The sequence below is a fragment of the Schistosoma mansoni genome (genome assembly GCF_000237925.1).
Source record: "Schistosoma mansoni, WGS project CABG00000000 data, supercontig 0151, strain Puerto Rico, whole genome shotgun sequence".
In the NCBI taxonomy this organism is placed as follows: Eukaryota; Metazoa; Platyhelminthes; class Trematoda; order Strigeidida; family Schistosomatidae; genus Schistosoma; species Schistosoma mansoni.
In genome coordinates, this window is record NW_017386048.1 from 595,659 (window position 1) to 620,204 (window position 24,546).

General features: G+C 37.7%; 1 protein-coding gene and 1 non-coding gene across 3 annotated transcripts in view; both read left to right on the plus strand.

The window, feature by feature from the left end:
- Positions 1 to 19,201, plus strand: part of Smp_175120.1 (Alpha-(1,6)-fucosyltransferase (EC 2.4.1.68) (Glycoprotein 6-alpha-L-fucosyltransferase) (GDP-fucose--glycoprotein fucosyltransferase) (GDP-L-Fuc:N-acetyl-beta-D-glucosaminide alpha1,6-fucosyltransferase) (alpha1-6FucT) (Fucosyltransferase 8), putative) — a gene marked incomplete at both ends in the record, with an annotated part of 64,915 nt that extends 45,714 nt beyond the window's left edge. The window contains 6 exons of one of the 2 annotated variants that reach the window (XM_018798697.1): positions 4,505 to 4,818; positions 9,107 to 9,344; positions 11,762 to 12,033; positions 15,585 to 15,689; positions 16,514 to 16,786; positions 18,869 to 19,201. In XM_018798697.1, coding sequence (XP_018646687.1) covers positions 4,505 to 4,818; positions 9,107 to 9,344; positions 11,762 to 12,033; positions 15,585 to 15,689; positions 16,514 to 16,786; positions 18,869 to 19,201 — 1,535 coding nt within the window. Of the gene's footprint in view, positions 1 to 4,504; positions 4,819 to 9,106; positions 9,345 to 11,761; positions 12,034 to 15,584; positions 15,690 to 16,513; positions 16,796 to 18,868 lie in introns of those variants that run through there. The other variant, XM_018798709.1, reaches the window with a different exon arrangement.
- Positions 11,374 to 11,445, plus strand: Smp_tRNA_00756_Pseudo_TTG.1.1. Its single transcript has one exon. It is a non-coding gene (tRNA).
- Positions 19,202 to 24,546: the final 5,345 nt, after the last annotated feature.

Genomic DNA, 24,546 nt, shown 5'->3' on the forward strand with positions numbered 1-24,546 from the left:
TCAGTTGATGTAAACCTGACTGTGGATGTATCGACTAAATGTTTAATCTTCGTCAAGTTTTAGAACGAATAAGTACTTATTTGCCCCCAATAATAGTTGTCTTTCTTAACCTTAAGACGGTATTTGACTCTGTTAATCAAGAGGTTTCGTGACAATGTCGTTGAAAGGCTTACCAAAGAAGTACACTAACTGCTCATGTATGTTGGTATCACCGAGTGAGGAATGTTATAATTAGGCATAGACTGCGAGCTAAGGATGCTAAATCACTTGATGAGGTAATAAGTTGTCATCGGCTGAGATGATTGGGAAATGTGTTACGAATGCCCAACTGTTACATATTTCGGCGGATAATGCTGTCTAGTTTAGGATTAGGACGGAAGGAAACAAGGGGTGGTTAAACCAAAATATGGATTCAGGCCATGAAGTCATTGACTATCGTGCTGAGCCACGTAGTTAAGTTCAGATTACCTGGTTTTGGTCGGCGTGGTAACTGCGACTACCAGTATTCTCCCACGTTTTCCTTTTCGAGCCTTCTCTTCAATGTTTGGTCTATTTCGTCATCATTCCTACCATATTATTGTGATCGGTTTTGCCATTCGTCTTGCTAACTTCATCACGTTGTTCCTGTAACAACTATCGGGGGATAAGTCTACTTCCGATTGCGTCCAAACTATTGGCTTCTGTCATTCTTCGTAGGTTGTTCAAAACCCGAGGAGGATTGACTCACGAGGAACAGATTGGTTTTCGTTCTGGTCGAGGATGCATTGATCATATCTTCACCCTCCGCCAAATGTTAGAACACCGTCATACTTATCGCAGGCCAACAATCGTAGTGTTTCTTGATATCAGGACTGCCTTCGATTCGTTGGACAGGACTGTTCTCTGGGATTGTCTATTGAAGAAGGGTGTGCCTGAGAAGTTCATTAACATCTTAAAGGCCCTATATACGAACACCTCAGACAGAGTGAGGGCATACAACCACCTTCATCCCTTGTTCCATTCGAGCAGTGGGGTTAGACAGGGTTGCCCGATCTCACCATTCCTCTTCAACTTTACTATCGATGACGTTCTGGAAACAGCTCTGATGGATGTAAGTAATGGTTGTGTGGATCTGTTGCCTGGAGAACGACTTCTCGACCTTGAGTATGCGGATGATATTGTCTTACTGTGCAATAATGCCCAAGGCATGCAATCAGCACTTAATCAGTTGGCAATCAGTGTCCGCAGGTACGGCATGTGCTTTGCACCTTCGAAGTGCAAAGTACTCCTACAAGACTGGCAGGATTCTAATCCTGTACTCACCCTGGATGGTGAGCAGATTGAAGTAGTTGAGAAGTTTGTGTATTTAGGTAGCTATATAAGTGCTGGTGGTGGCGTGAGTGATGAGATTGGTGCACGTATAATGAAAGCCAGAGCGGCTTATGCCAATCTGGGCCATCTTTGGCGCCTTCGTGATGTTAGTCTGGCTGTAAAAGGTCGGATCTACAACGCGTCGGTGAGAGCAGTTTTGCTCTATGCTTGTGAAACCTGGCCTCTCCGAGTTGAGGATGTTAGACGTCTCTCTGTGTTCGATCATCGTTGTCTCCGACGGATTGCTGACATCCAGTGGCAACACCATGTTAGTAATGCAGAGGTTCTGCATCGTGTGTTCGGGCGCAGAGACGATAATTCAATTGGTGTCACCATCTTGAAACACCGACTTCGGTAGCTTGGATATGTTTTACGAATGTCGTCCCAGAGACTTCCACGTCGTGCATTATTTGCCGACTCTGGGACTGGTTGGAAAAAGCGGAGAGGAGGTCAGTGTATGACATGGTGTCGTGGTATGAAAGAAAGCTGCAAAGGGCTAGCTTCTGTTGGTCCTTCACGACTCCCTGGCTGGGGTCCGAGAGATGGTGCAACACAGCGGCTAGAGACGTTATCAGATATGACTCAGAATAGAAGCCAGTGGCGATCCTGCTGTAACTTTCTTTTACTTTCTTCATAAAGAGTGGTTCTAACTTTTCTAACTGAGTCTTCTGATTGTACATTTCAGTCCTCCTTATCTTTTCATCCCTTCTCTTCCTACTCTCATTATTTTGTGTGGCGCATATGTATCTGGTGCCCTTTTGTACCAATATATATGTTTAAATAAATAAATGCTAACTTCATCTTATGCTATTGCTATATGACGACTAACGACATTGCACATCTGTTCGAGGCACAACGTTAATGATGATTGAGTGGTGAACAAGTTATTTAATTAGGCCTGTTACCCCTTGTGGAGCTATCGATCAACAAATATATTCAGTAATCTCATTTAAAAGTTTGTCTTTAAATGCTGCAATATATTTTCGTTTTTAAAAAATTATCAATTATACGAATTATAATAATACAATCTCCCGATTAATTTCATTCTTTTGCAATAGAAATAAAGAAGAAAATACCATTGTAGACAGAGGTAAGTTATGTGTGACAGTTTCTGGTATTGACTAAATATTTTCTACATAGAGCACTGTGAGCTGTAAATCATTATTTACATAATCTTTAATAGTGTACCATACTTGCTACTGTTTTTAGTTCACCCTTTAAACATTTTGATACCAGGTTAAAATAATTCCTTAGAGTTGCATAGAGCAATCCAAAGAACCTTTAGCGTAGGGAAACTACAATTAATGTTTTCTACACATCTGATGGTCATTCTAAGATTGAAATATAGATTACATAGACTAACCACCTCTTTATGTGTATATGAATTCAAATGCTCTTGCGAAGCAAATTATATTGAGAGGTGTTCTAAGAATTTGTAAATTAGACGTGGCTTATTTTCGGATTAATAATTCTAATATATAATTGTATGAGCTTAAGAGAATTTATTGAGAATATTCTTCGTTCTTGTATCTGTGTTTTAAATATGGTAGGAATTCTTTGGCGAATAAAATATGATCAACCCATTGCATTGATGACACAACTAGTTCCTTGAGTGTAGTGTAAAGGTCATAGAGACGAAAACATCGTTGGAATTCGTAGGAAAGTTTATTGAGTTAGGTTAATAGCCTAAACTATTCTATAAATCATTACTCTGTAATCAGATTCATCTAAACAGATGAGCATTAAGATGTTATGCATTTTACCTAATCGATACATTCAATACTAATTTGAAAGAAATGGCAATAAACATTGTTCTCAGAAAGTTTGCTATTGATAAGCCTACAAAGGTCACAGTTTTGCGGATCATGTTGCAAAGATATTTAACCAAAGATCGGAGAACTTCTGAAAAGCCTAAGAATTCTACCAGTCGAAAATAAATTTTTGACTAGACCTAAAATGTACCTTCATAATTTGTCTTGTACGGAGCTAAACAAAGGAAAACTTGGAGTGGTAGCTCTGGGTCTTAAGTTTTATAGAACACGCAAGAGGAATTCAATTTTAAGACTTGGATTTCCAGATATCAGATCTAGTCCCGACCTCCGATCAAATAATTGAACATTTTAAACCAATTCTACTCTATTGTTTCTGTACGTTTAAAAACAGTGGATATAACTGATAAACCATTTTAATGAAAAAACACATAAAGGCTTTCGATGAACTCATTAAGAAGGAAAATTTCATGATTAAAAAGCCGGGTGAAGGAACAGGAACTGTCTTACTTAGCTAAGAACTGTATTGACAAGACTACCATCTTGACTGGTCACCTAAAATCCGAAAAACTAAATGACCAAAAGTGCATCAGTAATAATATAGAGAATAAACAGACCAGATCTGTGAAAAAGTTCAAATGACAACATAATTTCCCCAAATATATACGAAACAATAGGCCGATAGACACTCATTTACCAAGGTTATATGGATTACCGAATGTACATATACCGTATATCCCATTGAGACCAATTCTGGACATGTTCAGTTCCCCTCATCATACTGTAGTAAAGCTGTTAATAACCATTTTCGAGCCATTACACATATACCTAATGAAGGATGTATTCCAGTTCGTTGACAAGATCAAAAACAAACTAAAGAACAAACGATAATGTCCTTAGATGTAGCATCATTATATACAAATGTCTCACTCATGGAGACCGTCGAATATATCTGTGAACAACTTAGAGAACTAGAAATAGAGACTACAATCCCTCTGGGCATCGTTAAGGAAATTTTACCTAACTGTACTATGAACGTAAACTTCAAATTAAATGGTGAAATATATAGACGATTAGATGGCTTCGCACTGGGTTCACTACTAGGTCTCATACTGGCTGACATTTTTCTCACTAAACTAGAAAACGGTACAATGGCACGACTTATTGACAAGTGTTCATTTTCCTGTCGACATATGGATGATACGTTGTGAAGAACATACTAACAGAGTAGGAGGAGAAATAACGTCCAAACTAATCTTACAGGCTTCTACCCTAGAAATTTTAGGTGTGAAGAGCAATGAAACATCAAGAATATTCGTTATTCGTGTAAAGGTTATTCACTGTGTTTATCAGTATTACTCTTTTATTTTTACTTATCCCCATAGTTGGGATACATGGTATGTCATATGAGATCTTACGTCGCCGTGCCTTGCAGTATGCTCGTGAAATCAAGTATAGTCTTGTTCAACTCGATAGTGTAAATGAGAAAATAAAAACTATCAAAAACTACTCTTTAATTAGACCGTTAAAAGAAGTGAAAGTCTCAGTGGAGCAATTAAAAAGTCAGTTACAGGATATTTCACTACACTTACACGTTGATATTGATGGAATTGGACGAGTTGACGGTGTGTTGGAATCACGAATAAATTATCTGGAATATTTATCAAATGAACTTCAAAGTGAATTATTCCAATTGCAGGTTGGTTGTACATTAAATAGTATTGTGTGTTATTATTTGGATCTTTATAACAACTCTTCATGACTGTGACACTAGGCTGTTCGACCTATAGCGATTATATTAGAACTATCAAGTTATACTTACCCATTATGTTTGAACTAACGAACTACAGCTCTGCACATTTTAAGACTCTAATGCCCTGTTCACATTGGACTCGTTAATAGCATACGACAGCCATTACCTTTCGTCCTTAAAATTTGTGGATGCTTCTAATCCTACATAACTTTCCCCTAAATAAATGTGTGGAGATTGACAGCAGATAACCTTGAACACCTAAAACCATATTTCTAAATTTCACAATACAAAATTGTATTTTATGCTGCTTCCTTTGTACAGGTTGTTTAAAGACACTTACGTTGTTTCTCAGTATTGACATTTAATAGATAACCTATCACTCGGAAATTAAAGAGGATTATCTTATTCATCTACAAACGTAGGCTTATTGTTTGAATGGGATGCCAATCTTTTCGATTTGCGACCTTATAAGTACATAAGGTATTTCGGATCTGTGTTAATAGACAGACAGAATTTACTTTTTTGTTTCGTCTGTAATTGGTCAATTTTTCTGGGCCAATTATATTTATGCAATCTATTACTTTTTGGTGTTACGCAGATTGTAAACAATAGAATAGGACAGTTAACAGAGATTAACAAGGTAAAGAATCACAAATCACTAGTTAAAAGTCTCTAATTCAAATAAAAAGTTTAAGAAACAAATGGTAACAAGTCCAGAGAAGAAATTGAATAAAAATGTCTATTCAGAGCCCCAACAAACTGATGAATGTATCTAATGGAACTATCAGTTTACTTTTTTCATTGATGTAATGCATGTCATCAGTATTCAATCTCCGTATTCTTATTTCTAAGACGCTGTTAATCTTGTCTAACTAGATAAGAGATGTCGACTGTTAGGACCTTCACCTTTAAATACTTCTGTTACTCTAGTCATCCAGCCTCATTAGAGTGTTCTTTTAAAATCGATCAGTGGTTTATTGATTTTAGCTCCTGAATTTCATTTGTCGGGGGCTGATGAAATCTCGGAATATATTGAGAAAGCTTGCTTAGCTTTTGCAAATTTGCGTAGGAAAAGTGACTGTCTTTCAACCGTGGCGGAGGTACACTGCTCGTCACTCCGCTCTCTATTACTTTATAGCTTTGGGACTTGAACTAAGATGATGGGAGACAAGCAGTGTGATCCTAAGTAACGTCAAAGTATTGGTTGCGTATCGTCAGCAATGCTTAGATTATACGTCAAGTACCAGGTAACCATATCAAGTTGGTTGATGTTTCTGTGAGTTTTTATCGACTGAAGTGGTTAAGAAGTATGATCTAATCACTACCTTCCTCGATGTCCACTGATGGCTGCGATAGAAGTAAGTTGGGAAAAAAGCCAGAAGCGACCAAACCAAAATACAGTATCAGTCTCTAAAATCATTTACTGTTTGTTTTGGCACTTTTCATAGATCCAGGATACCTGGTTGGGGTCCAAATGATTAGTTAATTATTTGTTGTAACACTCGACCGTTGCCGCTACCTTGACGTGGTGGTCGGGCTTGCCTGTCGTGATGAACCAATCGAGCTATACTAGATGGAACAATCGTTCCTCAAGGTCCTACCATGCCAGACAGGTCGCTTGAAGAGCGGTAAGACTAAAAGCAGCAAACCCAAGGTCCGAAGGCGAAGTCGTACTGCTGACTGTACAGAGGTGTGACAGCAGTAAGGTGTTTCCTTCAGACAACCAGCATAACGGCGATGCTGCCTTCCCACAAGGAGGGGTGGGGTTAGAAGAGGTCGACCCTAAAAATGCACGCCTCGCCTTATCCCACGGATATCCGTCTCCGGCGTTAAGGTCCTTTGAAGAACGGAGCTAAGATGTCAAAAATCCTCCACAAAAACGCCGTGCGTGACCGGCCTCAAGCAGTTATCCCTAGGACTCTGCGGTCACGCTCCCAGGTCGTTAAGACCAACATTAATCCAACTTCCTTTTCAGGTCAATCACGAAATGCCCTTCCACGGTGTGGGCAGCCGGAAAGTGATATTAGCCCTCATACCCATAACTGCACACGAGACCAAGCTGGTTACATTCAAGTCCTTCCTACACCTAATAACTCTTTTATCTCCACGACTAACCCTTCTCACGTCCTTTTATCACCTCACATCGCTAGGGAAAACGGTTCGAGTACACGGAACGTTATTCCTGGCCTCTTGAAACCACTCTCTAAACTACATGTAGGAACTTTTAACGTCCGAACATTGTGTCAAATAAGACAACAAGCCTCCTTAGCTAGAACTCAGAACCGCTAGTGGTGATTCAGATACATTTATTGTTTATATTCCTGTATTCTTTCATACGTAACTCCTTTCCATTCCTTCAATTCAAGCCGCAATTTCAGTATTTAATCCCTTTCACCACCAGTGATATTATTATTACTTCGTCTCCTTTTATATTCATCTTGTTACTTTCGTTTTGTCAATCAATCAATCATATACAAAATAATAAAACTTCAAATAAATATGCGTCGATTGAAGTTTTTACGCCACATTAGCAAAATGAAATGAAATTATCATGGCGAATAACAGAACAGTAAAAGTATTTGTTGTGACGGGCCGTGTCCAAAATCTGATACTGATACACGGTGTACTACGTTTATTACTTTATTTAATTATTTAAACACATAAACATTGGTACAAAGGGGCACTAAATATGTATGCGCAATGCAAATCATTGGATTTGTGAGAGGTCTGGGATACTGTCTGGACGCCCAAACCGAAACAGGTGGTTTTCTTAAAGACCCACACCCCGAGAAATCTAACTAAATGTTTAATCCACAAGGCAGTAGAGCATCGTAAGGAGATGCAGTCCAATGGTAGCCGGTGACCAACGATTGATTCATACGCCATTTGTTCCTTCAGGATACTGGAGCCCATGTGCATCATTGGTTTGGAATGAGGGTTTTCCAACTGCCCGTGGGTGGATCCTCCGTCTCCACCAACCCGGATAGAGCGCCGGACATTCTCTTTTTGTTTTATCAATTTCATAAATAACATCCCTGGCCACGAGAAGGCAGTGAGTAAGGCCTCTCTTGCACTGACTGTATACGCGTGGCCATGTTAGAACCTTTTTAGAGGGAGAGAGAACTCTCTCCATCCTTGGCCATACCAGGACATTCGGGGAGCTAACCTCCCAACTGACTACTTGAGTGAGGGCATACGAGTGGGCGACAAAGTGTATTGGGCTACCGAATAAAATGCACAAATACTCATTGATATGCATACCACTTTAATCTTTATGAAACTGATCCATTTCCTTTTTCAACGAAATGTACTTGTCCTTTAGGTCACTTCTGATTGCCATCGATTGACCTTTTGATTGGGCCACTACTGATTGGCTCCCCATATCAGTATTTTAAGTATCAGTTGTAGGTATAATAGGAAAAATTAAGTATGATGACAAAAAAGAGTATAAGAAGATTTCGGGATTCAGAGTCTGAGATGAAACTGAAAGTTGAATACATCTTTGCTATTGCGATTGGTTCCATGCTATGTTATTCAACATCATTAAATACTGATCGCGGTTATCATGTGGACCTCAACCAGGTATTCTGCACCTATCTACATGGCTTAGTACATTAATCAATGACTTCATGGACTGATACCATGTTTTGGTTTGACTGGCCCTAGCGATTATTATTTATTATGTCAAGGATCATATGATATATCTAGTAAAGTATGAAAGATTCGAATTTGTATCTCATTGTTAGGAAATTCTGTACAATAATTTATGATTTATATACTAAGATATTTAATTGATGAGGGTTTATTTATAGTCTGTTGGGGGGGATCAAGAAAACTCGAAAAAAGCCAAGAAAGGCCCTGAAAACGCCGAGAAGCATCTTATTCAATCAGCGTTCACTAGAAGCTTTGTCAGAAACATCTAGAAAGTGAATAGTCACGTGTAGAGTTTCTGATTGGATGATTACTTATACTGTTACTATGTTTAGTAGCATTCCAGAATTTTCCGGGAACCCAAGGACATCAAAAATACTGTGAAAACCCTAGACTTTCTGTACATGAAGAAACCTTTGGAGTAAAGTGCTTCTCGCATATTTTGCGTCTTTTCTTTCGTGTTCAAGTCGCTGTGTGGAATTGGCCTGAGGGTTACTAGAAGAGCTTAGGAACCGAATCTAGCGTTCAATTAGAAGACTTATGATATCCCAATTCACGTATTTTGTAATTGTTTTTTTTACAGAATCCTTCAAGTTGTACAAAGGCTAAATATGTGGTTGCCTCGTTAAATAGACCTTGTGCATTCGGTTGTAATGCACATCACTTAATGCATTGTTTTCAAATGGCCTATGCAACCGGGCGTACATTAATCCTGGATCCTACGGATGGGGAGGGATACACACAATGGTGGATGAAAAATTTTGTGCCATTATCTCAGAAATGCAGTATAAATGATATTCAGTCGAATATCCATTCTGATTGTAAGCTTTTTCTTAAGAATATTCATAAATCCAGTGTAGTCTTGCTGCTCTTCATTTATCTTAAGAATTATACTAGTGTGATGTGGTGCGATAATATCCATTTTGTTTGACGTCAATACACGAAAGATTTTTTTTCTACAAATAACTTATATGTTTACAAATGACATCTTTCTTATGACTCACTCAAACCTGCTACGCCTTTTGAGCTCTAGGCTTCTGAAAGAGATCTCCAAATGTCTCTGTCATGGGGTCTTTTACCCAGTTGTCCCGAAGTCGTATTAATGATTTTGGTGTCTTCTTCCAGTTATCAGTGCCATGTATTCTTTAGTCTGCTTAATCTCCTTTATCGATCTCTAATTTGGGCGTCCATTGGGTTTTCTATTTGGTTCAACAACAATATTGATAACCTTGTCTGGTGCTGAAAGTAGTATGATACTTCTATAGTTTTCACACCTATTAAAATCTTTTTTGTTTCTTATCTTAATGAGGTTTCCCTCCTTCCATTCTTTCTGTACTTGTTCTTCTTCCCAGATCTTTCAGGAGAGAATATAAAATATTCTTGGAGCTAGCTCTACATCTACTAGGTTCTCTGTAGTGTTGTCCAGTGAAACTCAAGTAGCTTTGTGAACAGATTTACGGGGGTAAATGCTGCTACCTAGGACCATGTCGAAGTACAGAAATTCACTACTGCCTGATTCTCTTTTCTTTTCCTCAGTCTATGTCGCCTCATGATGTCTTTATATCCGTTGTTGTCTACCCCGTCTTTGATGATTAGGTCCTCCATCTGGATGGCACGTGGATGGAAGCTTTATAAAGTTGTCTTTTATTATCTTTGCTGCCACCATTGGTGTTAAGTATGAAGTACTGGGAGACATTCATTGTAATCTTTTCATTCTTCGTTTTGAAGTATACTTTGATGATCCTGAAGTCATGGGTCTCTTATTCTATGGACACTTTTAGTGCTTCTTTGGAGGGGTTCAGTGCCAAATCTTTTTATTTGATTTATTCTTTATGACGAGACTACAGAATCTTTCTTGTTCAGATTATTTTTAATGAGTTTCATTTATTTCAAGCAATACCAGATTGTATTTTCTCATTTCTACGTCTATTGGGATGAGCCTACAAGAGTGGCAGGGTTCTAATCCTGTACTCACGCTGGGTGGTGAGCAGATTGAAGTAGTTGAGAAGTTCGTGTATCTATATAGCTGCAAAAGTGCTGGTGGGGGCATGAGTGATGAGATCAATTCAGAGCCAGAGCGGCTTATGCCAATCTGGGCCATCATTGGCGCCTTCGTAATGTTAGTCTGGCTGTAAAAGGTCGAATCTACAACGCGTCAGTGAGAGCAGTTTTGCTCTATGCTTGTGAATCCTGGACTCCGAGTTAAGGATGTTAGATGACTTTCTGTGTTTGGTCATCATTGTTCAAAGGATTGTTGATAACCAATGGTAACATCATGTTAGTAATGCAGAGGTTCGACATCGTGTGTTCGGGCACAGCGACGATAATTCATTTAGTGTGACTATCTTTGGATATCGATTGCTGCGGCCTGGACATGTCCTACGGATGTCGTCTCAGAGTTCCATGTTGTGCATATTTGCCGGAGCTGGGACTGGTTGGAGTGGTGGTCACTGTATGACATGATGTAATGGTATGGAAGAAAGCTATACAAGACTGGTTTCTGTTGGTCCTTCACGACTCCCTGGTTGGGGTCCTAAAAATGGTGCAACATAGTGGCTAGAGACGTTATCAGACATGGCTCAGAATAGAAGCCAGTGATGATCCTACTGTAGCTTTCCTTTACCTTCTTCATAAGAAATGAACGTAACTTCTTTAAGTGAAAGAATTGTTTCTGGTTGTATTTTTGCTAGCTGAACTGTCTCATTATTATTATTATCATTTTTATTTTTATTATTTCACTTATTGTTTGTTTGAATCTTCCCATTGATGCTTAGGACTACAACTGGTCATTCTCTTATTTGCATATGTGCATACTGTGCGTATTACCTCGATATTGCCTTAATTCACAAGCATTATAAGCTGAGTGGATAACGCGATGGCGTTTGAAGCGTAAGGTACTGGGTTCGAGTCCCAGAGTAAACATCAACTCTGAGATGCAGGTACATCCAGCTGACGAGTCCCAAATAGGACGAACCGCGCGTCCTGGATTCCATTGCTAGTCACTATCCATCTTTGCTTATTATTATTTCGTTCTCCTACATTAATTTCTGTCCGTTGTTGTTCTCCTGTTTCTTATAAGCGTTTTACATCCTCTGGTTCTTCACAACTTCATTGTTATTGTGTGGCACATGTGTATTTGGTGTCCCTTTGCGTTTGATCATTTATGGGTATAGCTGTTCAAAAATTAGATTGGTGAGAAATGTTTTCGTTAATTTTTCCCTGACTTTTTCATTCGTAGTTTCTGCTGGAGAGGCATCTAATATCTATCAAGCAATTGAGTGTCCGCGCATAGATGCAGTAAGCTCTTCATTTGATTGGGTCCCTCCAGCTGTTCCAAGCCATTTGAGCAAAATACTTACGCGTTTACATGGTGCCCCATTTGTGTGGTTCATTGGTCAGTTGGGTAAATTTTTAATGCGTCCAACGTTCAACTTAACTGAAGAATTTAAAATATTCGACAATCAATCTGATAATCCAATTGTTGGTATTCATGTCCGACGTACGGATAAAGTGAGTTTATGTACTCTTATTGTATAGTTTTTCATTTTCATTTACTAAACTAGTGTGACGATGTGATTATTTACGGTTCTATTTGTGAGTAAAATTACACATCATTGAATGAAACTACTAAATAATCAAACATAACTCATATCGATGTACAAGTTTCCCTAGCCATCTTAGAGTTATTTGACTACTGGAGAATCACTTCAATCTCATAGAACCAATCTAATCTGTGGTATACTGAGAAGGATTCAACCAATATGGAGAGGTAAGGCCAGGTAACTTAAATAGTATAGCAAACTGTGAACGGGGTTGTTATATCTCGAACTTAGATTCTTAGTATGTCGCGTATAACTTGAGCACTCGAACGCTAGAACCTTCCCAAGTCGCAAAATGAGAAGACAGAAGACAAGTGGAAGGAATATTATTCCGAACAGTGTTAATTATGGTACAAAAATTTCAGGTATTTATAGTTTTTGGTAAAAACGGAATCATCATTTTAGTTATCCAACCCACACACAGAGGGTAATTAGCATTTGTCCAATTGGGAAGCTACACGTAGTGGTTCTGGAATATTCTTCCAAAAGCTGATTAGATGAATAATGTGAAACATGTGGACCGTCGTCACATGGGTGAAATAACTTTTATTGAGTAACATATATCTGGAGACTACCAATCATCCCGGACCAGATCACGCTCTTTTAGAAGCACGTACTTGTCTGCATCTTACTGAATATAGAAAAGCCACAGCAAGTTAACCTTTTAGAGTTCAGCTGAATCATAGAAAACGTCAAGAATATTTTTTAGGAAGAACTAGAAAAGTAGTTAGTCAACCGTGAAAGTGATATCCAAACAGCAGTGGTATCAACCAGTAATCTAAATCAAAAGGTTTGGACGTCCTCTACTGAACTTAGAAATGCTGGGAAACTTATTCTGTCTGGCTCTGAACACGACGAAGAGCAGAAGCAACTTGAACGTAAGCTGATAAAAAGCTTAAGCAATGATCGTGAGCAGTAGTGGGTAGCGAAAGGCAAAAGAGTTCGAAAAGGCAGTGGTAATAGGCAACAGTAGACAATTAATCAAGCGTCAATTAAAAAGGTATTAAAAGTTCGACTGTTAGTGAGACTAACTCGAAAGAAGGTGGGACTATTATTCAATTTTATTTCAGGATATTGGATCGATGGTCAAAATGATTCAAGTAACAGCTCAACTGGACCTCAGACACACAATCTCTATTATCTTCAAGCAACTTAAATGGCGAATCGGCATACATATTCAAACTCTTAATGGAGTTGGAGAAGATGTGGGTAATCTATAGCAGGTGATAGCAGCAGGTCTAGTTGAATTAACCCCGAGAATCTTCAAGGATCGAAGTCCAGTTTTAGCAGTTACGTTGAATGAGATCTTAGCTAGAATTTATCAACTGGACGTGATTCCATCTGACTGGTCTCAATTGCTGGTCGTCGTAGTCTACAAAAAAGGACAAAAATGTTTTTCGTGACAATCATAGAAGAATCAGACTAATATAGTGCCTAAAATATTAGCTTCAATAATATTCCAACGCTTAACCAAGGCTCGGGAAGAGCAAACTTGAGAAATTCAGTCTAGTTTCATACCTGGACGTGGATTTATAGACCGAATACTTACTTTTCGGCAGGTTGTGGAACATAAAATTACTTTTTGACGTCCGACTATGGTTGTATCCCTTGATCTTAATTGCGTGTTTGACGCTGTTGGTCATGAGTTTTTGTTGGAGTGTCTGTCATTGAAAGGCGTACCAAGGAAGTACATGAAGATTGTTCTGAGTCTCAACCCAAACATTACTGGTCAACTGTCATCGAAACTGATAGTTTCAAGTGGTGTTCGTCAGGATTTTCCGCTTTCCTCATTTTTATTTAACTTCATCATAGGCATCCTTTGGGAGATAACACTCATCTTCTAACATTTTAGTGATTGATCTTCTACTAGCATATTTATTTGTTGACTTGGAATACGCAGAAATGTTGTTCCATGACTGCCCTGTATCAACTCTTGAATTATTGATAGGAAGTCAAGTAGTTGAGCCACCGCTGCACTTATCTTGAGAGTTTCATGAGTCTCATTAGACTGGTGTCTAACAATATCTACGCACGGATTCAAAAAGCTCGATTGGTTTTTGACAATTTGTGTCACTTGCAGTGTAGGCGAGCTATCCGTTTGGTAACCAAAGGGACGAGTTTACTGCTGAACATTTCTATCCGTTTATATGTGGGTGTGAAGTATGCCCATTAAAAATAGAGGATATTCTTAGGTTACTAGCATTCGATATTAAATTTCTCCCATCCCCGTCGCCACTGTTACGTCTGGCCGATTGTGAACGCTATATTCGCTTCCCTAAGCTAGTTCCGTACCCCCGAGCTAGAACTATACACCGACTTGAAGACCAGAGAAAAGGCACAAAGTGTGAGGGAAGCACTTTACTACAAGGTTCCTTTATGTACAGAAAATACAGGGATTTTACAGTAATTTAAGAGACCTTGAGTTTTACTGAAAGTTCTAGAATACTGCTAAACATAGCAGTGTGTTAATCAGCCAATCAGGATCTCGTTATTTTAGTAACATAACTTCACACAACTTCTAATTATTCGCTGATTAGTTGGGGCTCTTTATGAGCCTCTGGAGGCTCTGTTAGAGTTCTCCGGAAGCCGACTCAACAGAAGTATTGCTTTGTGTTTCGAGACCACCAAATAAGGAGTGCTGGAGTTGGGGATAAGGAACTTGATAAAGAGGGGGGTTCAATTGATGAAACAAATCTCCACCGACTGAGGTTATTGTTGCATGTGTTACGTATGGCCACCCATTGTCAATCTCGACGATGTCTAGTGTAGGAGTAGGTTTGAAGAAAGCTAGTTGCGAACAGATCAAAACGTGACACTAGTCTGTGAAGTCATTGACAATTGGTCTGAGCATGTAGGTAGATCTTGACTGCCTAGTTGGGTTCTGCGTTATTATCACAACCAACGGTTAGGGACTTTGGATGATATGACTCAAAATCGTTCGCAACTCCTGAAGGGCATCCACTCTTTGTTTTCCCGTAGATTCCAAATTTCTAAATTTCACATAATTTCTTATTTCACTCACTTCTTGTTTTCTTCTAGAATTTGAATCCTGAAATCACCGTACATCTATCTTGTTTTTAATATTGCTGGTACTGTTATTACTTCGAATACTCTGAGATTTGTCTTGAAATAATTTTGTTTCACTGTGCTAACATGCTATGTCAACTCAAACCGATTGACACATGTACCAGGTGCCACATTGTGCTTAGTTGTTTCGCCTTCAGATATTTCTCAATTTACTGAGGAATTCAAGTAAGCAACAATCAATCTTTCGGTCGTAGGTTAACATTTGACCTATTCGTTGGTAGATAACTACCATAGTTCGTGCACAAATTACTTTATATGAACCTTAATGAATACGAAAAAGCATTGTTTCGTCTAACCCTTTCGTGATTTATGTTGAATGAATTATTAAGTTAACCCTTTTCTTAACCATTTCTTTTTCTTTTTGTACATTTGTAGATAAATACTGAAGCGAGTTTTCATAGTTTAGAAGAATATATGACTGAAGTTGAAAGCTATTTCCAATTCATAGATGCCAAACGTCAAATGATGTCTAGAACTAAAGTAAGTGATTAAGCATAACTTTTCATGTGTATGCAGTAACTGTTCTATTGTAATCAGATTCATCGAGAAATGACTTCAATTTGTCTACTGACTATCATGTGGATACATCTGCGAGTAAAGGCTTCCTGTTATAGCAATTTGCTTGAGTGCCCTGTTTGATATATGAAGTTATAAGACCGCCAATCAGAGAGCAGTGAATTATCGATCAGAGCAATAATACACAAAATCGTATGAGCAGTCTTAAGTACTTATCAGTCTTGCTTTCTGCCTAGCCCAGCCAGTTAAGTCCAGAACACCAATAGCAGCCTCTGCAATATGAATCATTATTCTCAAACATACTGAGTTTATATACCAAACAGACTGACCACATCGTACAAATAAAATAGGAAATAACATTTGTACAAGATTTGGCCAAATGTGGCTGTGAATGTAGGAGGCAGCAATTAATAGACTAGGGATAACTCAGGAATGGTAAATCGTATAATAATAGTCTATAGGTCAAAATAAAGCTCATGATAAGGGGAACATGGATATGAATAGTTTAGTTATTTAGCGATTATACGATAAAAAATATATGCATAATCTTGGTCCATAAATGGATCCCAAAGTAACCATTCACTATTGTTATCGGGATATAACACGATGTTCTCTGTATCAGAAATGGTAAACTTTTTTTGAGGTATCGAAATTCCTTAACATATGGATATACCTAACGTGGTTTGTAATCAGTCACGTTTTCTATGCATTGTGAAACGAGAAGTGTTTCTAGTGTTAATTAACTTCTGGTTTTTTTTATCTTGCATTTCATAAATCCTATCGATTAGGAATGGAGAAATGATATCAAATCACCGTTTCGTCATAATGTATATCATCAATTGAAACCAGTAAAACGACGTGTTTATATAGCTACAGACGACCCTAATATATTTGATGAGGCTAAATCAAAGTATCCCAATTATACATTTTATGGTGATCGTGGACGTGCTGATTCAGCTTCTCTTTTCAGAAGAAAAAATGAAGATTCTATTATGGGTGTAGTAACTGACGTGTTTGCTTTATCAAGAACAAATTATTTAGTTTGTACTTTTTCTTCACAGGTAAGTTAAATTTCTTGTTTTAATGGTGATCATGCTAACTTGTAATCTCTTGTCTGTGATGTGAAATTCGAACCAGCTTTGTCTGAATTCCGATCATTTCTTGATCCTACATTGGTCATAACTGACTCAACTTCATAACCTTCGAGTTAGACTCAAATTTTGTGATGTTGCGAGCCAAAAATTGCCTGAGTAATATAGGTTTATGTGTAAAGGGGATAAGTGATGTCGTTCTAAGTAAAGTCGAGATAAATTGCTGACTATCTTCGTGATTTGAAATCGAAATACTACAGAACTTCTTTGAATATGTATTCGAAATGTTGACTTGATAGATAAATATGATTCTCTTGGATTCGGAAATTACTTCTTGCTAGTTTCATTCAGTGTTACAACCTCTGATACATTTTGATATGCATTTAGTTTCTGATATGTCTGTCAAAATAAACAGATTTTACTGTTTATTTATGTGGGACCTATCAGATCGGACTGTAGGGTAGTAGAACAGTAGTACTGATCCAGTTCGAGCACCAACTAGTTCGCCTAAACTATATATCTAGTACTAATGATTTTCAGCTAACCTTTGAAATACTAAATGTGAGATAATAGCCGAGAGTAACACTAATTAACTATTGAATCAGAACTCAGTTTCCCACATTCGCTTACCCGATAGCCAGAATAGAGAACAACTCAGCAACCAGATGGTATCTGATTATACTGTTCGAATTTATGAAATCTTGACCATACGTTAATAGAGTTAGGGAATTACAATATGGACATAACTGTGCCATAAATACAAGAGAACTGAGTGGTTGGTTGTTTATAAATTAACTATAATTTAGGAAACGCTAAAGGATTGATGTATCAAACTGATTATTTACTGTTGACTTATAAGTTCTTTTTACAAATATCTTGACACTTTTTATGGAAGATTTAAAGCCAGAGGGTTAGCATGTAGCCGTTTCACAAGAGAATACTGACGAAAAGTACTAAAGGTAAATTCCAAAGCTTGTTTACCTCGTATGATAAATAGTTGAATAGCCGCAGATACGATAAATGTGAAGTACTGAATTACATTACTAGCCATCAATCTATATATTATCAACAGTCATTTTTTGTAGCTATCCCTCTATGAATATTCTTGCTTTTTTGCTTTCGACTACTTAAAATTAGGTCAATTTAACATGTTCATTTATTCTTTGAAGAAGTAGCCTACTCTGAGTTACGAAACTTCGGAAATTTAAAAAACCTAATTTTTCTACTCATAATCAGTGAGTCAGTCAGCTACAACGTAGGACCAGGCACATATATGCATCGGTCCAAGTTTCCATATCTCGTTAGCACAACAAGATGAACACCGAATTGATAGAAGTAGTTAATTTAGTGGTGGTAATATATAAAAGATAGGTTGTATATAAGGATATAGTGTAGGAAGACAGATATGAAACAGTTTTAATCTGAAGGTTTAAGGGAAGATAAAGAGTGTATACACCTACGCCATTGTGATCGATTCTGAGGCATGTCACCTAGAGTCTCTAACCATTGGTTACGATAGTCACGCGGATTCTAACCAAGTAGTCTGCATCTGCCAACATGGCTCAGGCTAGAAGTTAGTGACTTTGTGGACTGATGCCACGTTTTGGTTTGTCCGTCCCTCACTTTCTTCCAACCATCGGCAATACTAGTCAGAATAGCGCGTCATGGTAATCGGTGCTCAGGTATACGTAACACGTGGCCTAACCATCTCAGTCGATGGAAATTCACGACTCCATTAACTGATTTACCATCATTCCCTAATACACTGTGTCTAACCTCACTATTACTTACCTGGGAATCTGTGGTCAAATACTAGTAACTTACGAGTATCTTCTATTCTTAATGGCCATGTTTCACTGCCGTAAAGTAGAACAGAGCGAACTGCAGCTCAGTATACTACTTTCATTAATAACGATCTAATCAATCCTCCATTCATTTCAAATTACCAAGTCCAACCTTGGTAATAACACCTATTCTTACTTTATTCGTTTATTTTAATAATTTACCTTCAATCTCCTTTCCATATTTTTTGTCCGTTCTTTCTTATAATAGGTTTGTCGATTAGCTTATGAATTGATGCAGTCTAATCATTTAGAATTAGGTGATGCAAGTCAACAATTTCGTTCATTAGATGATATATATTACTTTGGTGGACAACAATCTTCACCATATGAAACAATAATATCAGATAAAGAAAATGATTTATCTCCTGGTGATTTAGTTCACTTTCATGGTAATCATTGGAATGGTTATGCAAGAGTTGAAAAGCTGAATACTAATCGTAAAGTAATGGCACCAGCATTTAAATTTTCTTCAAGATTATTAAGTGCTCCTATGATTGGTGCCCATGGAAATCGATCTGAATTTACTTTTGATTATAAATAATTGTTTTTTTTCTAAATAGAAATAATTTTCTTCTTTCATCATCATCCTCATCTTCTTCTTTCTCTGTACCACTGACTTACTTATTTATGGTTTTATATTTGAAAACACATCGAACCTCATCGTTTTATTGTAGCGTCAATGCTCTCAGCTAAAGGTTTTGTTTTTACAGATCAAGTTGAAGCTTATCTATCTACATATGCCAAGTATTGTAGAGCATAGGCTTCTCGAAATTCATTGTATCCAACCGAATTCTTATACACATATCCTATAGTCTCAATGTGATATATAAATATATTGATTGCATAATTGTATGATTGGTATTTGTTTGTATTTTTATTGTTTATAAAAGATAAAAGACAACATTGTATCGTGTATGTACACACTACTCATGGTGTTTTGTCAGTATCTGTGTTTTTTATCGCCTTTTTAAAAAATCTGTCCGTTCATTTCACTACTTTGATTTTAATGGAAATGTCAAACAACTTCATGAAAGATTGGTATGAAAGTATGGTATTTCTTTATAAGCTAAGATGGATGTGCGTTTCGTCCTATTTGGGATTCGTCAGCTGGATGTACATCTGCATCTCAGAGTTGACGTTCACCCTGGGACTCGAACCTAGTACCATTCGCTTCAAACGTCATCGTATTGTCCACTTAGCTACTGAGTCCTGATAGCCACTTGCTTGTGCAATGGAGTGAAGTTTAAACGCACTTGGTATTGCTTGTTTGAAACTTTCCATTGATGTTTAGGACACTTATTGTGCGTATGGTCTCGATATAGCCTTAATTCTCAGCAAAGATAGATAGTGGCTGGCAGTGTAATCTAGCACGTGTATCTCGTCCTATTTAGAACGCAAAGTATGCACGTATGCCAATAAGAGACTGATCAATTGTAGTCCTAAACATCAATGAGAAGTTTCAAACAAACAATATCAAGTGAATTTACAGTATTTCTATTTCTGTGGTTAGTGAAATTCGTCGCTGCTTCTTTTTTTGTTTCATGACTTATTTGTATAGAGTGAAATTTTGCCGAAGGAAAGACAGATATACAATCCATGTGTCTAATGTTTGACTGAGTCTTCTTGTCTATCATTCTCTCTTCCTTGTTGTCCAGATGAAAAATATGCTGATTTAATGTGGAAATATGTCAGTTTAATATGAAGTAGAGCAATGTCCTTCCCAATGCTCTCGATCTTCATATGTGAAGGGATTCAATTACTTCACGTCTACTTGAGGTTTGTGCTGATCATGTTATTCAGAAGGTCTATGAGAGCTCCATGATTAGATTATGCAGTCCAGAGAATGAAACTCCAGTGAAAGAATCCACCTCAGCTACGGATCTTCGCCATCTCACAATCATCTCCTGTTATCATTATGGGGATAACAGGGTACACTAAACGAAATTACTGAATATGTTTTCTTTTGCAGTGAAGTCGGTAAAATGTGACATGTCAGATCTGTGATTTATCGTTCGGTACATTAGATAGTGATATGGAGTGCCAATAACAGATAGCTTTTAATGTTTGGAAAGCTGATTGAATATAAATATCACGTTAGTGGGACTCGATGTTAAAAATCGCAAAATATTTGAATTAAGATGCCGAAGTGCGCCTACAGAGTAGATTGTTAGTATAGACACCCTATAGAGCTTTACATACAACAAGCCACCAAATAAGTGAATCAATCTAGTGAAGTAGTTTATAGAGTAAAGTGTTTTTGCTGATTAGTTTTTGGGCTTCTTATGAACTCAAGTGAAATAACCAACACACCAATTGATGCTAAACAGAAGGGTTGTTTGTGGATATTATAGTCATTTTAATAGTTGAGATCATGAGTCAATTGAAGCTAGACCACCATAGAAAACCTGGAAGCACTATAATATCCACAAATACCCTTCTGGTATTAATCAACATATTCTCACTAGTGATTGGCTTCAAGAGGTATTTCCTGGAGTTCAAGTGAGAAGCAGTGACCAGTGGAGTTAAATCAGGTCTGTTGTGAGATAGTAACCCACTGAAGACAATGGTGGGTGTGTCGTTCAATTTCGTGGATCGGTTGAAGTTAGATATTGGCAATATTGGGTGGCGGCTCAGTGGTCTAGAGGTTAAGTGCTCGCGCGCGAGGCTGATAGGTCCTGGGTTCGAATCTCGCAAGGCGAGATCGTGGATGCGCACTGTTGAGGAGTCTCACAATAGAACGAGACGGCCGTCCAGTGCTTCCAGGTTTTCCATAGTGGTCTAGCCTTAATTGACTCATGATCTCAACTATTAATGCTCATCAATCAAATCCGCTGCATATGGGTGATGGTATAATAACGTTTCGGTGTTGCAGTGATATCTTCATAGTTTCATGATGGCCTTCCACAATACATAGTAACTGTCATGCAACCGAAACTTCTGGAAAATAATTTTCAATGAATAAACAACAAGGTGAAACATTTTTAAATACACTTTAATACACCTACTAGCGTCACTGTGATATCTCGAGATCAATCACCGTAAAAACTGTTAAACTAATACTATAATATACGTCATTATTTCGTGTGTGGTCAAATCACAAAAGTGGGCATTAGAAAATATTTGTGAACTTCGAACGAAGTTATCTGGATTCAACCTGCTATGAGATCCCTGTGATGTTCAGCTTTCACAGTAAGACAAACATGTGGTGTGCTGATGTTTTCAGATTGAGACTATGTCAACTAGAGTCTCTTTCAACTACCAACGTTCAACAAATTCTTGACCATAGCAAAATTCCAACAACCTATATAATCAGTAAATGATCCCACAGACATGTATCTGACCAGCTAAACTTACCTGAAGGTATAATTATTTCAGAAATTGATGTTCGCAATATAGAGAATTTGGAAAGCCATGAAGTAAATCTCAAAATGTAGAACTAAGAGCTTTTATTCAATGCCTGATTAAACTGTCTTCTTCTTAGCTATTACCCGCTGAATTATGTAGTACTGGAGTTTTCGATTTAAAAAATTTCATCTTGAAAGTATGATATGCAGTTCAAGATAAGAATTTGTAATACTCAACGTACACAAAGGAAAAAGTAACATTCTCAAATATAACACAGAGAATACCAACCTAATCACACTTGACGTAGGAGCCGTAGAACAGATGGAAAGTTTCACGTATCTGGGCAGCATCATCGGTGAATATGGATGATCTGATACAGACGTGAAGGCGAGGATTGGCAAAGTTGTAGATGGCGTCGAGTCTCTATTGACTATGATCACCACTACAATAAGATTACGCGCCCGAAACGACTTGGTTCCTTCTCTAGCTCGTAAACCAGAAGGCTGTACCTGGTCCAGATAAGATATATTTATTGGCGATCTCGTGGTATCGAAAGAATACGGAGACATGCCAACGAGGCAGAGCACAAGAAAGTTCGAACGGACAAGATTGACAACGGAACGAGAAGTGATTTTCATACAGTTAAACAAAATCGAGTACAGTAAAACAATCACTGGTACAATTGGTTATAATAATAATTATTTCCATTATACCAATCGCGTTCTCGTCGAGAAAAGCAGGTCATTACAAAGTAAGGACAGCATTCTTACAGTTGAAGAACATATGCAACCCGAAATAAATGTCAACTAATTTCAAAGTGAGAATCTTCAATACGAACGTCAAGACTGTCCTACTGTACGGATCTGAAACGTAGAGAACTATCACAGCCATCATCAAGAAGGTACAAGTATTTATAAATGTTTGTCTACGCAAAATACTCAACATTCACTGGCGGAATACCATCAGCAACAGCCGTTTGTGGGAGAGGACGAACCAGCATCAAGCTGAAGAGGAAATCAGGAAAAGACGTTGGAAGTGGATCGAACATACATTAAGTAAACCACCGAACTGCATCACGAGGCAAGCCCTAACTTGGAATTCTGAGTAGAAACAGAAAAGAGGAAGGTTGAAGAATACATTGCATCGGCAAATGGAAGCAGACATGAAAAGAATGAATAACAACTGGAAAGAACTAGAAAGGATGTTATAAACGTAAAAGATGCTGATTATGACTCTAGGGGTTTCTGGTTATAACAGTCCTTTCACTTTTTACACGTATGTGGGACGTTAATTTACCTTAGACGAATATCTACACTAGATTCCCACCCAGTGTCTATTCTACAGGACTTCAACACAACTCAGATCAAGAACACGAGGTTAGCCTGACTATATCGTCAATATATTTCCACACCAAAATCCGACACAATGAACAGTCAATCAATAACTGTCCATCAACAAGGAACAGTTCATACATAATAAGGATAGGGGAATATATATAACACATATAACACCTGTCATCCTATCTAATGTCTGACTCATCAAGACAACCAATCATTATCATTCTCGCCCACACGTCAAAGGATTATAAAGGACAAGTTCGGGTGGGGAGTGCTGATGAGCGACGTATGCTCCCCCATAAGGGGTGTGTGACCACACACATATTTAAATTGGTAAACGCAGTGGTATGTGACACAATTGTTTTCATGTCTTTTAGGTTTTGGAGAAAACATGGACCTCGTTCTTTCTTTGATAATCACCTTCGCTGCACAATACATTTTGTTGATGACTGATTTAAGCCTTTGTTTCAATAAAAAGCTATTTGAATCACCTCTAAATGGTAAGGTGATTTAGACAGGCTTCTTTCCACCAAGGCTACAGTAGGTCTCACTATGCCATGAACTTTCCATCTATTGATAAATTTAAGTAGATAACCATTCTCCATTAATGTCTTCTTTAACAACTTAACATCATCATCAATAGCGTCGTTTGTGCAAATACGATCAAGCCTGTTAAACAAGCACCTTATCAAACCCTGTTTGTATTGCACAGGGCAATAACTATAGTAACTAAGGTCTTGGTCCGTCCATGTTGGTTTTCACATAGTTCTGATAATCTTCGTCTTCTTATTACACTATCGAAATTTATTAAAGGGAGTAATTGCTTTAAATATGATTTTATTAATGATACTTTCTAGTTGAATGCATGAGTCCATTGAAGCTAGACCATTATCGAAAACCTGAAAACACCAGACGGCCGTTTCGTCCTATTGTGGGACTCCTCAGTAGTGTGCGTTCACCCCTTCTGATAATGATACTTTAGTTATGCTATACAATTTTAACTTACTATTTATTTTTATGTTGGCAACCAAATATGTACGACATATAAGAGAAGATAAATATATCCTTGAACTTTTCGAACATTCCATTGTTAAATCAATGAAAGTAAATATACCATGTGATTATCTTAATGGATAATAAATATAAACAATTTGAGTTATTTGACGCTTATGCCTAGTGATTCAACCTTTTGTTGTTGTGGTGG